Source organism: Poecilia reticulata, linkage group LG6 (assembly GCF_000633615.1).
Source record: "Poecilia reticulata strain Guanapo linkage group LG6, Guppy_female_1.0+MT, whole genome shotgun sequence".
In the NCBI taxonomy this organism is placed as follows: domain Eukaryota; kingdom Metazoa; phylum Chordata; class Actinopteri; order Cyprinodontiformes; family Poeciliidae; genus Poecilia; species Poecilia reticulata.
Window position 1 is genome coordinate 21716316 of NC_024336.1, and position 15238 is coordinate 21731553.

The 15238-nt window shown below is 44.1% G+C and overlaps 1 protein-coding gene across 2 annotated transcripts in view; it reads right to left on the bottom strand.

The window, feature by feature from the left end:
* Window positions 1–9655, bottom strand: part of LOC103466333 (potassium voltage-gated channel subfamily D member 2-like) — a 73030-nt gene extending 63375 nt beyond the window's left edge. The window contains exons 1-2 of one of the 2 annotated variants that reach the window (XM_008411833.2): window positions 8856–9655; window positions 7364–8594 (exon numbers count right to left, since the gene is read on the bottom strand). In XM_008411833.2, the coding sequence (XP_008410055.1) occupies window positions 7364–8475 (1112 nt within the window). In that variant the 5' untranslated portion in view covers window positions 8476–8594; window positions 8856–9655. The remainder of the gene's footprint in view (window positions 1–7363; window positions 8595–8855) is intronic. The other variant, XM_008411835.2, reaches the window with a different exon arrangement.
* Between the last annotated feature and the right edge of the window lie 5583 nt (window positions 9656–15238).

The following is a 15238-nucleotide window of genomic DNA, read 5'->3' on the forward strand; positions in this document are numbered from 1 at the left end:
TAATGTTTGTTTTTTAAAAAATCTCTTTCTCTTTCTCACTGTTTATTTAATGTCACATGCTGTTTTTATTTTAATTATGTAAAGCACTTTGAAATGCCTTGCTGCTGAAATGTGCTATACAAATAAAATTTGATTGATTGATTGACCTCAACCTCAAATCTGTAAAAAAAAAAAGACTTCGCTTCAAACCAGCCAATAAGATCAACCAAATGCCAATTGGTTGCCAAGTGATCAAATATCTAATGGTGCAGCACGTTTCGAGCAATTTGAACAGTTTGGAGCATTTGACACGTCCGACGCTCCACATAGACTTTGAATGCAAATCAGACGCACCTGATGCTCAAAACGCGTTTGGTGGGAACAAAAGTATGTCGTAGACATCTGTCTTCTAGAGACATTTATCCAGGTCTTAGTGGTGGTGTGTGCATGGGTCTGAGGAAATCTACAAGAAATTTGAAATCTGACTCCCAAGATCTTGTTCTAAACATTCCTTGACGTAATTTGTTGTATCATCACCCCATAATGGAAGAAGAACTGTTCAAATGCATCACTGAAAGGTTAAAATTAACATCCCGTCTAATTTCATTATGAGAGGATGTGAACTTTTGGGAGACATTATAAACGTAGTGTGGTAGCAGTGTTTAACGATCGTTACGGGAAAGATTTCTAGACTCCATGTTCTACTTTTCCATAAACAGAAATAAACATTTGTTCACAGCGATCAACTGCAATTAAAGAAAAAAAAGCATAACACAAACTACATAAAAAGATTTTTTTTTAAATCAGGGCATTGTAAATCTCTGTTACTGAGATTTCCCCGTTTTCAGAGTAAGCAGATGTGAGACGGAGAGGGGTAGATAAACCGTGTCAGTGTCTCCGTGCGTGTGTGTGTTTGAAACAAACATGTTCTTGTCAGAAGCTGAGACCTCTTGTGTCTATCAGCGGCGATGTTTGTGTGGTTCCAGAGGAACGAGCGTGCCGATGTTCCAGAATAAACCCAGTCCTCCTCCCCTGTGGGTTGCGCTTGACTTCCGCCGTTTTCACAGCTGCTCTCAGCAGTGCACTCCATTACACCTTAAATCACTTAAAAAGATCTGAAGCACCGAAAACTCCCTTTGCAGCTAATTCGCCCTGACCGCATGGATCATCCAGGGAAAATAAGAGCATGAAAACACYGCAACATCCRATTCCAGCCTAATAAGCTCCGATGTCTTTAGATTGGGATCCAAACAGCCGGTGTAAAACTACGTCACRACGATGACGACGACGSCGATGAAGCTTTAGCCTGGCTTTTTCAAAGGGCGCCGCAAAGCAAAACACCACAGATACAAATCTCCTATTCTGCACCCAGTCAAGCGTTTTGCTTGAAAATCGGCGCAGATCCGTTTCGACAGAGGCACATTCCTCTTTGTTGGGTATCCAAAAAGCGGCCGCGGAGATTAGGCTCGATAAATAGGGTAGGATAAGTGGGTCTTGTCCTGTGTTTGGTGGCATAGAGCAGAAGACACACAGAGGCATGACATGCAGCTGCACAGAGCTATTGATTCTCCACTGGTCTCCAGGCACCCTTCCCTTTTCATTCAGGCTGCCTGCCAAGTGCCTCAGAGCAGGAGCCCCCCGCTCTCCTCTCCCAATGTCTGCACGTCTGCTTAAGCACAATCAATGGGCCATCAGCGGGGGAGAGAATGCCCGCCACTGTCTTTGCTTCCATGGGGTGGGAGAAATGGGAAATTGAAAATATACATAGGGGGAAATGGATCACGATAACCGTGCTGGCACGAAACAGCCTTCGGAAAGGAAGAGAAGAAATCTAAACGCTTCGCCTTCGAGTGCAGGTTTCAGTCACTGGCGCCGCTGATAGTCTTTAGAAAGCTTACTCGCAGCTAAATGAAAAGACCAACTCATTCGTATCAGTCTAAATAGCTATTTGCTTGATGTTTTTCTGCATCCTGGACTCTGAAACAAAGCACCAAAACACCTCATTTCCTTTGCTTGCTGGAGGAGAGTGCAGCATATTCTCTCAATCTGTTTTTTTTATACAGACAATTAATTCAGCTCTACAGGTTGCATGGTTCAGGTGCATCTTAATAAATAAGAAAATCACTGAAAAGTCACCGCATTTCTGTCGTATGTTGCTAAAAATTGAAGTCGTACTATGCCCTGCCTACAAAACGTGTTGAACTACTTGGATGGTTTGCCCTTTTTATCGGTTTTTGCAAGTCAATTATGATCAACAAAATTTGGCGTTTTTGACAAAAAAAGATGCACAAAAAAAAATCTTTTAATGACAAACTGAAAACTGACACATAAAAATATGTAGCATAAAATAAGTGACGGCATAAATATCTCCTCCATTCAACGTCAGCATACAGTGCCTGGGTCTTTGAACGCAGTCACAGCCTGCAGTCTGTGTGGACAGTTTCAGGCAGACTGCAGTTTTCCTCCATTCTCCCTGCTAATCTGTTCAAGCTCTGTCAGGTTGAAGAAGCTGTTTGAAGTAAATGCACCAATTCTCTATGGGCTTTGACTAGACCACCAAAGAACATCCCCCTGAAACCATGCTACACAGCTACACAGACATGAAACCATGTCTGTGTAGCTTTAGCTGGTTACTTCGCGTCGTTGTCTTGCTGGAAAATAAATGTTAACTCCTTTCAGCACAGTCATTCCTGTACTCAGTCTGATCTAGTCAAATTTACTTTAATGGGTCATATTCCTCCCATTTTTGGTGGATTTAGTTGAACTCCAGAATATATTTGAGGTTGTTTTTTTGGGGGGGAGCGGGATCCATCTCCTGACTTGTTCTTTTCTAAAACATTTTCTCTGATTTGCTTGGGATCTTCTTTAGTGTTCATGCTGCAATAGTAACCAGAAATACCGGTTGACCAAGGGAGAAGGGCACTACATGGCTTAGTGGTAGAGCAGATGTACTGTAGGAAAAGGCTGCAGTGCTCAATGCAGTTGTCCCCCATTTGATTCCTAGGCTGTTTGCTCATTACCTTAGCTTAACGACCAKGCTATCACTGTGATTTACAGTCCAAACAGAATCTACGGCACATTGTCAAAGCAAAGAAAAAGAACAACAGCACCAGCAGCTGAAGGCTGCTAATAAAGCAACTTGGGCTTCCTTAAAACCTCAGCAGAGGCGCAGGCTGTTTTCCTCCATGCCACTCTGCATTGACGCAGTAATTCATGTAAAAGTAGCCTTGACTAGGAGCTGGAAGGGTACTTACAATACATATACATAATTTTCAGGAGGTTCATGTTTTTCATCGGTCTTATGTGCAAATTCTAATTAGACTTTTCTGATTAAAAAACAGATTTTTTCGTGTGTTTTTAATCTTTATTTATAAATCACAGTGTGCGTAATGAGTCTACATAGTACAACTTTGTGGCGGAAGTGATTAATTTGATTAATCGTGAACTAATTTAGAATTCGATTAATTGTTAACTGGAGTACACAGATTCAAAAAGAGGCCATTTGCTGAAAGAACGACCTATTCAGAGCAGCAATTAAAGCAAAACTGTACAACAAACATGCACATGTTGATTTTAAGATTGGTTAATTGATAAATCAACAGATTATCCCCAGAGWGTGTTCATGTGGAGTCGAGTGGAAARGGCTAAGCGTTTCACAAGTTTGTCTGACAAATTTTTGTTTTTTTTAASCTGTAGGTACATTCTTCRCTACAAATATGCAAGTGTTCACTACAGGAATGCTAATATGTTGCATTTYAAGCAATAAAATGTGTATTTTGTGTGTTTTTAGAGCATYTCTTTCAAGTGGTTCAATGAAAAAGCTGCAGAATCTGCCAACTTTTTATCCGATTAATCATCAGAATAATCGACAGATTAATCAATAACTAARGCAATCATTAGTCGCAGCCCTAACGTGACTTTYGCTTTTTAAATCGAGTCACCGAAAAAGGATCCCGCTCGATTATGTTCCAATATACTGGAACGCGCCTGCATACGTTTCGTTTTACCGCTAACGCGCCTCAGAAAACGATCGCGCCAGAGAAGAGGCCCCACTTTGCTTTTCAAGCGACGCTCATTCAGGCTGCTCCAGCGGTGGTCCACTATGCAGCATTCTGCACCAACTGGAAAGCTCGAGTTCATGTTGCAGATCTGTCAGCCGGCTGTCGCRGCTCACAATGGAGTGACAGAGACGTCCCCATTACCAAGGACATCTCAGTTTTGTTCCGGCGCACAAAACATCTCTTTCAAATCCATCTCGAGCAGCACAAAGGAGGAGAGAACTCCGAGCCGAACCCCGGTGAATATCTTCGCTGCGCCCACYGTAAGATAAATAATGTAGCCCTCTTGCACAACTCGTCTTTCATCTGTGCTTTGAATCTAAATGGAGGGCATGTCCGGCACAACGCCGAGCCACAGACGGCGGACYGAGCATATTACTAATTATGTGCTCACTGGTCATTTAAGGAGGGTGAGTTGTAGTCTGACTGGTATTGAGTGAGAGCAGAGAGAAGATTTGTATGTGCCATTAAGAGGACAGTACGTCCACTAACTCAGTGTCACCCACATAATAGGAGCGCATAGGAGGAAGCCAGTGAGACAGAGAACACCTTGAATGATGGCAGTAATATTTAAAAACCACACAGGCTTCCTGCGGAACCGAGAGAGAGACGCGGAGCTGCGTCAATGCAGGTGTGAAGACGTGGGGCGGGTGAGGGGGGTGGGGAAATAAGAGAAGGTGCAGGGATTTTGGTATTCAGCCCTGAAAAACAAAACAAAAAAGCCAAAAACCTGTCACGTCCGGGATATTCCTGCCACGCGGACACTTGTTCACGCTCAGTGTTGAGCGCGGTGCGGGGATAAATGCACACAACTGCTGGGAATTTGTTTTGCATGTTTGATTTGTGATGTGGGGGGACTTTGAGATGAGCACGTTATTTCAACAGGACCTCGTTTCTGTGTCATCAGCAGCAGCAGGAGTGAGATGGAGTGGGTAGGGGGATGGAAGATGTGGAGGGGAGTGGAGAGTGGGGGGGTTGCGCTCAGTTCTGCAGCAGTGAGTGAAAAGGCAGCCGGTCGCCTGTACTTCCAACATCTGCAATTGTGATTTCTGGTCAACTTAGTGAAAAGAAAAAAAGCAACTGGTGATTTTTTTTTTTTTTTTTTTTTTTGGTAGCATCTTGGGAAAGATATCTCACTCGTGCAGCGAATGGTAAGTATAATAGGCCAAAATGGCTGCGATATAATTAATATAATCTCAGGACCGAGGACCCGAGCACTTGAGTGCTCACATCAATACAAATTAATGTGATGTAATCGTCTTAACGGTGTTTAATTATTTTATGCTACATCAGCACACAGCAGCTGCTGACATTGTGCATGGGCATGAAATTAGCATTCAAATATTTACTGTACCTCGCTGAAAAGGAAAATGAGCTGAGAGAGGATGAATGAGAAGGCAGAGAGCAGAGGAGGAGGGGGGGAGAGGAGAGCGGCTTCCTCTGAGTGCACTTTGTCACCAACAAGTTTGCATTCGCTTTAATCCCTACTGCTCTTTAGATCTGGGAATTCAGGGAGTTTTTTTTTTTTTTTCTTTTTCTGTCTTTGTCAGCTGGGTTACGACAGTCTACATTCTTGGTTTCACGAGATCTACTTTTTTATTATTAGTATTATCATTTTTCATGGGGACCCTGAACCGTTGCTGTGAGCTTTACAAGCGATCCGCAGAAGACCCTTGAAAAAAGCGGGCAGGGACGACGCTTGACCTTCAGCACGGTGATGGGTTCGGCCTCATTGACGGTGTGCGGCGGATCCGCCAGCAGCACCGTGATTGGCCGGGAACAGCTCAAGGACTTTTTAATATGTCCTAGCGCACACCTGCGGCAGCATAACCAATCAGTAAAGGTGCCTTCAGAAGGTTTTTCTTTTKGTTTGTTTTTGGTGGGCAGCTTAATGATCTCTAATAATCTTGTGGCGACGCCATTTTAGACTTGTAGAGGTTTTTACATGAAAACATTTCTTACTTTAATAAGAGACTATTTCACCAGGGGTTGAATACTTTCCTCTGAGTCATTGGTCCTGTTGTCCTCCAAACAGAAATGGAAAAAGAAGTCAAGTTCAGTTTGTGGCATCATCATACGGCTCTTGGTAAAATGCAGCGTTTCAGTTGTTGATGACTTTGTATTTTCYGWTGTGAAGCACTTTAGAACATTTCAGCAACAAGGCGTTTYATACAAATAAACCTGATTGATTGATAATTATTAAATTAGCACTGGCAGGGCTTCAATATAGGTGATATGGCTCTCTGCCCGGGGAGTCACGGCCCAGAGGGGATTTTATTTTATGTTTTTCTGTTGCTTATTTTCACTCCCAATCATTATTGAATCCATCAGAGTATTAAAAATAATTCTGTACAACGAAGCTGCCTGGTAAAAATTGATAAAAAGTTAAAGCAAAATGCACAACATCACCATGTTGTGCATTACTTTCGTATACAACAGGAAAGTAACAAATATTTCAAATGATAGAATAACACAGCTGATCAGTACAACTGTACATATGCTCTCAGAATTTTTTTTTACATAAAAATATATTGTTTAACTTTTTTATGTACACTAAAGCAAAACCTTTTATAGTTGTGCTGAATATCGTACCTTTTTGTCACTTTCTGTAGAGAAACAAGAATAACAATCTGATTCTGGTCGTTTCACTGAGGCTGCCTGACAAACGTGCCTCTTGTAACATCTTGGAAGTTTTTAAAACGGTTCACTTTGTAATGCAATGTTTGTGTTTCACTYATTAAAATATCAGATTTATTGGTATTTTAAGTTGAACTGCAGCATCCTTCGTTTAGCCAGCTGGAGAGGCAGTGTGCAGCAACATGTTGTGAGTGGATTTTACTCAACGCTTCATAGAGATGGGCAAAGATCTTGTGTGGCATCCTCTTAATAACGCTTTAAACTGTAGAAACAGGACGGTTTGGAAAGCGAAAACTTTTAAATCCTTGGTGATAATCACAGTAAGGTCAAACTTAGGCTGGATTTCTTGCACACTGACTGGAAATGAAGACTGTGAAACCTCTGAAACCTCTTTATGGAAAAAAAAAGATTCTCTCTATTCTCATAAACATTGTTAAAATAAACATCTATCTTTCAATGCGTACACACATAAATAGTTCATATCAGATCAATGTTTTTGGTTGTTAATGTTTCTAAAAAGTTTTTTGTTTTTTTTCCCCCCTTAGGCTAGTCGCTTATCCTTTGAGTGGCATTCAGGCAAGAATCACCACTGCACATGTATGTAACAATATTTCACCTAAGCATCCTGCAAAGCTCTGAGGGGGTGGGGGGGGGGAGCTTTCAGAAACTTGCGTGATATATCCACCTACCCCAGTGTTGTCATGGTGACGATGGTGTACCAAAAGGCTGCGGGGATGCTGGTGAACTTGGTTGCTGTGGAGCCTTTCTCTGCATAAAACATGACCGTGGCGAATATAATGATGGCCATGGTGAGGGAGAAGAGGAGGAAGCCCAGCTCGGAGGCGCAGCTCTTCAGGGTGTAGCCCAGGATGCGCAGCCCCGCGGAGTGCCGGGAAAACTTGAAAATCCGAAAGACGCGGAAGACCCTCAGCGTGACGAACGCCCCGCTCACCTGGTCGTTGTCGGTCATGACCAGGCCGATGTAGTACGGCATGATCGCCACCACGTCGATGACGCTCATCACGCTCTTCATGAACTTGCAGCGGCTGGGGGCGGCGATCAGGCGGAGCAGGTACTCGACCGTGAATATCATGACGCACGCCGTGTCCAAGCAGAAGAAGGCGAGCGCGTAGCGGTCCCCGCAGGACATCTCCTTGGACCTGTTGGGCAGAGTTCCGCACGGCACCGTCTCCACCACGTTGGCCATCACCGAGATGGCGATGAAGAAGCCCGTCACATAGTAGAACACCAGCGCCAGGGTGCTGGTGTGCGGGTTTTCAAAAGCCCGCCACAGATACTCCCGGAACGTCAGATTCACCGGCGCGACGTCGTTGTTCATGTCCATCTCCTCGTCGTCCTGGAGCCGCTCCGCGTTCTCGCGCCTCCGGTCCTTGTACTCCTCGTAGCAGCAGTCCCCGATGATCTCGGGGATGATGCCGAAGAAGGCGAGCTCCTCGTCGTACGCCGATATGCACTCCTGGCGCGGGTAGTGCAGCTTGCCCGTGCGGTAGAAATTGAGGATGTGCCTGAAGATGTCGGGGTCGCGGTCGAAAAAGTACTCGCTGGTCTCCTCGTGGAAGAAGAAGTCCCTCTCGGTGCTCCCCAGCAACGTGTCCGGGTACCTCTCCAGCGTGGTCCGCCACGTCTGGAACTTGGTGCCGCTCACGTTGAGGATGATGAGTCCGTCCTGGGCTTTCCTCTTGTCCTGGGGAGGAATGGGCATCGGGGTGCTCGCCACKGGCATCCACCCGATGGCCGCCGCTCTGGCGAAGGGAAGCCATGCCGCTACACCTGCTGCCATGCTGACCTGTAGTGGGATTTTTTTGGGGTGTGTGTGTGTTTTTTTTTTTTTGTTTTTTTTTTTTTGAAACGACCCTTTTCCGCTTGTCACAGTGCTACGGGCTCAGAGATAGATTGCATCTGCAGGAGGAAGAGCAGATAGAGAGAAAAGCTCAGCGAAACAGAATATAAAAAAAAGGGGGGGGGGGGAATAAAAAAACAATCACTTATTTTTATTCTACCGAGCCTATTCGGTCTTTTCTAACTGTTGTGTTAAAGAAAGCCCACTCTTTGCGGCAGAATATCAATTAGATTCCCAAATCTTCATCCAACAATAACCGGGATTTTATTCCTCTCTCTGTCTCCCTTTGGAAATAAATCCAAGAAAAGTAAAAGACCCACCATAGAGAAGCTCCATCATTAATCTGCGTCCGCGGTGAAGTCAATAAAACACTAATCCTCGGAAGAGAATATTTGCAATCCCGCCAGCCATCTATTGCCCACTGCAGCCAGACGATTGAAGAGAAGAGGAGGGGGTAAAAAGAAGAAGAAGAAAAAAAAGGGAGAACTGCTGTAACGTTGCATCAACAAGTTAAACAATTGAAGCGGCGGACTCCGAGCAGAGAGTGGTCATTCGTCCCTTCTTTACCGATCCGCAGGGCTCCTGTGCAAAGGTTTTTTCCCCTCTCGCTGCAGATACTCCTCAGCAAACTCATGTTCCCTTTTTTCGCTCGTCGACTGCAAGACCACCTTCCTACCTACCCGTCCTCACCTCCCCCCTTTTCTCAGCACAGAGCAGTGGCGAGATGAGAGGAAAATCGGATGCAGAGAGAAAAAGAGAGAGGAGGGAGAGAGAAAGAGAGAGAGAGAGAGAGAGAGAGAGAGAGAGAGAGGGAGAGGGAGAGGAGCGGTCCTTTCTGCACCCTGAAATTCCTCTGCTTGCCTTGCTTCAGCGTGTGCATGGGGAGCTGTTCAATGCGTAACTCTGGTCCAAGTAGGCGGTGTATCTCCCTGAAGCTCGACTTTAGATTTGTGCTTGGAGTTTTTTTTTTTTTCTCTCCAGGACGGATCAACAGCGTCTGCAGTTTACCTGAGATATCATGAAGTCCAGGGGAATGGAACAAGAAGTTTTGCTGCATATTTTGTTTTTCTCCTCGTATTTTAATCTGACCCTGAGGAGATGTTGTTGCTTATTTATTTATTTATTTATTTATTTATTTATTTATTTATTTATTTATTTATAACGTATTTCCCACATTATTCTTATGCAGGTTGGAAAAGCAGAATTTGATTTAAGTAAAAAAAAAAAATCCTGATTGAGATGAATATATAAAAAGGAAATATGAGAACAACTTTAGGGATTTCTGCACGTTTTCCGTGTAATGCCACATCTCTCCACAAATCTCAGTCCATCCATCCATCCATCCATCCATCCATCCATCCATCCATCCATCCATCCATCCATCCATCCATCCATCCACAGTTTGCTGTGACATTGAGTGGGACAGGAGTAATTTTCACAAAATATAAAAATTTCAATAAAACCACTTTATAAAATGCTTGAATGAAGCTCAATTCATTAAAAACGCTGAAGTAAACCTGTCTGAAATGACCCCGATTTCATAAATGTTGCTATGCTTTGAAAACGTTAAGGTCGTGGTTTACAGGTTGTTCTCGTCTCCTGCGGATTCCTAATCCGCTTCCCGAGAAAAATAGCTTATGAGAAACACGTGAACTGCACAAGAGCTCTGTGAGTCCTGACGCATGTSGTGTTGTGTTATCAGTTGGATAACATTGACCATATTCTCACTTTATTAAAAAAAAAAAGAAATGTGGGTAGGTCTGTGTTTAAGAAATAAAGACAGCTGKGAGAATTGTCAGAGAAGATGTGCTTATAATGTGGTTTAGATGTTTGCAATCAGCTGAATATTAAAAGAGGCAGAGCTGATCAAATTCCTTCGCTTATGGAAGGTCGGCTGAAGGTCAGACGAAGGACAGGCTACGCACCGTGAGGTCTTCGGAGGGGCGATCAGGGTAAAAAAAAAAAGTCAGAATTATCATCCCATCCATCCGTTCATTTCCTCATCCATTCATCCGACCACTGACCATGAAAATCCATGGGACAAACTTTTGTATTTGCGCCTTACAAACRGTCTGAAAGGAYGTGAGGGGAAAAACTCCCGACTCCGGAAAGGTGTGGAATGTTTTGACRTGAAAAATGTGCAGGAGCGCTCTTTTCATATCGGCGACAAACGATAATCAATATTGTCTCATGAACTGCGTTGTTSTGTTACGCTGCTGAATGGCTGTAAAGGTCAACATCATTGGGCTACACCAATCCGCTGACATTTTCCAAAATAACTATAATCAATGAAAAGCACACGCCCCCACCCCCCCCTCCTCCTCYCCTGTGCTGCGGCGGCAGGGCAGCCTCCCACAGGCCTGCAGACAGCTGTGGCCCCCGGGGAGCCGCCGTGTCTGGATTCGGCCTCGCATATCGGAGCGCTCACGCCGAGCGAACGAGCTTCAGGCACTTCTAAGTGCTTTCGGAGATGCTTCAGCACCACGGACAGCGCCRSCGCTTTCAACGGGTTTATCTGCTCTGATGAATCGGCTCGGGAGTCGTGCCAGTGAAGACCGGCGAAAATGGATGGCCCCTCCGGATGAGGTGTGGCACATCCACTGCAGCCGTTGCTCTTATTTAATTTGCGGGCAAACGAGCAGGACGCGGACCCCTGCTTTGCCCTGGGACAGTTTTGACAGGTGTAGCTGTCTGGCTGATGGACGTGTTAGATGCTGCAGCAGTCAGACCTTTGGCCTCCTGCTCTCCAGACCTTCAGCCGACTCACAACATTCACACCCCCAGCCTCTGGTCCCCTCTGGCACGGTGCAGCGTGTTGCTTTCTTTTTTTTATTTACTTATTTATTATTTTTTTTAGGGCTGAATGCACTGAGCTGTCAGAAGTCCCATTAGTGTATGCCGTGCATGTCAGCGCACACCCAGTGTTCAGTTTGAGCAGTCAGGCCCAGGGGCTATGTAATCATCAGAGCATTTAAATATTCCTGAGGTTGGCACCAAACAGAGGCAGGCCTGCTGAGCTTGATAGCTCAGGAGTTGATTTTTTATTTTTTCACACCACAGATAGGTACTGTTTTTGTTCTTTTCGTATTATCTGGTGTTAAGGTGTTTAAACGTTTTAAAAGGGTACAGTAGCAAACTGATGATGGATTTTTTTTTGTACCTATTCTTTGGTGAAAGTCATTTTAATGAGATGTTTAAAAAACGGGCTGAAGTGACCACTTTCACTGTTTGTAGCGTACAGTAACTCTTCATACTTAATGTGAAACAGCTTGAAAACTACAAGTGGCTAGCAACCATCKAGGCGGCTAGCGGGTTTAAATCGGATGCACGGATATGAACCGATCAAGTTTTTCCTGACGGATACCGGTGACATCAGTGTTGGATTTTCATAGAGGTCTGACATAATGTTTGTGATTTTCACCAAATCCCCCCTTTTTTATGTTAAGGACAATAATACATAAAAACGTGTGCTGCAGGTTCTTTCGAGGTGGTAGTTCACGATTTAACAGAAAAGAAAAGGAATTACAAAACTCAACATTTATGCATCAAACCACAAGAATCGAACCATGATCAAATTCTTCCTAAGCTCCCAAAAATATTCATCTGAAGCACGATGGCTGATGTGTATAGAAGAAAAATTATATCAGATCCCACCTGTGAAAGATATTACCAAACAAACAAACAAAAAAAACCCCAGCAGATTCTCAAATTTGGCCAATTTCTTGGTTATGTATTTTTCTGTCACAGTTTTGTGTTCACACAATCTAATTGCTGTATTATTAGTTTGCAATTTAAGCAAARCAGTTTGCTAACCAAACAATAAAAAAATCAAGCTATCCGTGTTCTTGTTTTAGTTATTGTGGCTTTTCCGTCTCCAGACATCAACCGCAGCTCCAAACCCGCGTTCCTCCGTGAAACGAGCGGCCGCGCTGCTCCGCCATCTGATGAATGACACGGCGCCAGGCACCGACACACTCCGTGAAAAGCGCAGACTCCCAAGGTTGAGCTCCAAGGTGATTTTGGATGAATGGCGTCGACGCAGAGCAGCGCAGATTATTTCATTACTCCGTTTGTGTGTTTATGGATTAGGGTCGTGCATCAGGTAATTAGTGCACGCGTCCTCAAAAAGGTTGAACGCCTTCTGTTGCCATTTCTGCTGTGTGTTTGTGCCGAGGCGGTGTGGCGTTTAAGGCTCATGCAGTTGACGCTAGAATCTAAAACAACAACAACAAAAAAACGAAGAAGAAACAAGTCGCCGTGACCTGCAGAAAAAACTAAATTGCGTTCAAATCCTCGATCTGTCTGCCCAAATAATAATTGCTTGCATGTTAAACTTGACCAACTCTAAGGCTTTTGGGATTTGATGGGTTGTGTAACAGGATGAATTTTGTAAACAGGTTCTTAAGGGTATTCGTTGCTGGAACACAGAGGCAAGCACCCAAAACAAACCCAAACACACACACACGCACAAACACTGTCTGATGAGGTTTTAGACATTCGTGTGGGCTCTCACACACGCAGCCATATTTTCCTGCACTTGATGCTCTGACAGTAACAGATTGTCCGCTGTGTACACTAATGCAGCCCACACTGCTGCTTGTTTTCTGTTTTCTATATTTAGTCAGGCCCCGCTCAGTGATTGAGATGATTAAACAAATGAGTTCTCCTCCAGAGGAGATGAGCCGAGCCTTGTTAAGAAAAGAAGCAAAGGTGCGCAGCGGTCGATTTCATTCCGGTTTATTGAAGAAAAATTGCTGATTTTTATTTTTTTTTAAACTGATTGAGGTTATCGTGCGAGCTGAAGATGGAAATAATATTATTCTGACGAGTCTACGGTGCAAATACTTCTATGAAGGGGGGGAAATGCTATTAAAGTCAGCGCGGTGGCACGATGTGCAGAAATTTGTTTTAACCTCAAAGTAACCTCAATATGGGGCACTTCAAGAGGACGCGGGTTCACGACAGGCAATATGAGGGTATTAAATAAAGTACAGACGGGGTGAGAAGCGAGGATCGCACAACTGGAGGGAAATATTCCTGGAAGGAGAACAAAAGCGGGCCAATTCCAATTTATCCCCAGACTAAGACTCGGAAACACCCCCGGTGTGTTTCATGAAACGCCGCTAATGAAGTCATGAATCGTCCTCGTGACCTCACAATGACACGCCGGTATCTGCAGGTGAACGGGCACACAAGCCGAGCGGTACCGCCTCCCACCACGTCATCTCCCTCAGCTGCCTCTGCCTCCTCTTGGCTCTAATGAGTTATTGACCCCCTGCGGATGTGTAAAATAGAGTAGGTCCTCATGGTTCTTTATTGCGTATGGCAGCTGGTGCGGTGGCTTCTGCACGCGCGAGTGCGTGTGCACCGGAGTGCACGCTGCAGAGTACGGAGGTGTGTGCCTGTGCGCCGTGCTACGGGGAAGGGAGTCGGCTGGAGTGGCGGGTTGATCCAGAGGAACTTTGCGGATAATGTGTAATTTATCCACCGCTGGCAGCCGGATAACTGCAAGTTTGCAATATGGATATGAATGTCTCACAACACTTGTATAGTGCTCTCCATGTAATTTGTCATTACAAGCGTATTTGCTGTATCACAGGTCTCTGCTGGCACTAGACAAAAGGTCAGCAAGTCCAACCGTATGCATCCATCAGTATTAAACACTGATTTAGCAGCTAAATATTATTCATTTTATGAATTTAAGTCCTATAAAACACTGTCATTTAAAAGGAGTACTACATATTTCTCCTACGTCCCTAATTTTCTTACAATCCATTCCTGTCCCAGTGCTTTTGTGTTTAGCTGTGTCTCTTTCCTGGAGTGTCCTCTCTGATCTTTATTTCTTATTAAACGTAGTCAAAGCTCCGTGTTTCATCGTTTCGCCGTGTCTCTATTCTGGACAGAACTATCATTGTTGTTGTTCACTATTTCCCACTGCTCACCTGATGAATCTGCGTTTAAATCTGCATCTCTGTCTTGGATGGAAACATTGATGGAGCGACAGCTGGCACTAACTTTCTGTACTTCCGTCATTTATATTTACTAAAGTAAATGGCTCAAAGTTTTTGCTGTTCAAATGTAGCTTTGTTTGAATTTATTTCTCATAAAAAAGTCAGTCTGACTCATTTGACTTTGCATCTTTTTCTAATCTTTCCTCACCAGTTCCCCTGGCAAGGGATTTTTGAATCACCCAATTATTATGAAATTAGTTTGTTTTCTATCCAGCACCTTTCTGTATTTATAGGTAGATGTAGCCTTTCAAGAAATATTCATAGAAGGTAAAACCAGTGTTGTTTTTTTGTTTTTTTACTGCGATTTTTACTGCGATTTTGTTCCTTGCGATTTTGTTCCTTGCACTCACCATATATATACTGCAGCATGTGGGGCTTTGAGACATCCTGAAAAATACAAACCGACTCCTACAACTGCACAAGGGCAGGCATGTCAGCTGGAGAAAAAAGAAAAGGAAAAAAATCTACAGCGTGGCTATTAAACCATACTGAACTTTTTCCCCCTCTTGTCTGTTTTATTTCCAACGGTCTTGCTGCAGTGCAGGGAAAGAAATACAGTATGTGGGGCTTGGTGCATAATGTGTAATTAAAAGCTAAAGGCCCCCACTTAGCAAACACTTGCTGCAATAGTAATTCTTTGCAAGGACATTGCATTGTTCGGATGTGTTGAACTCATTAGCGGCGGCGGAGCG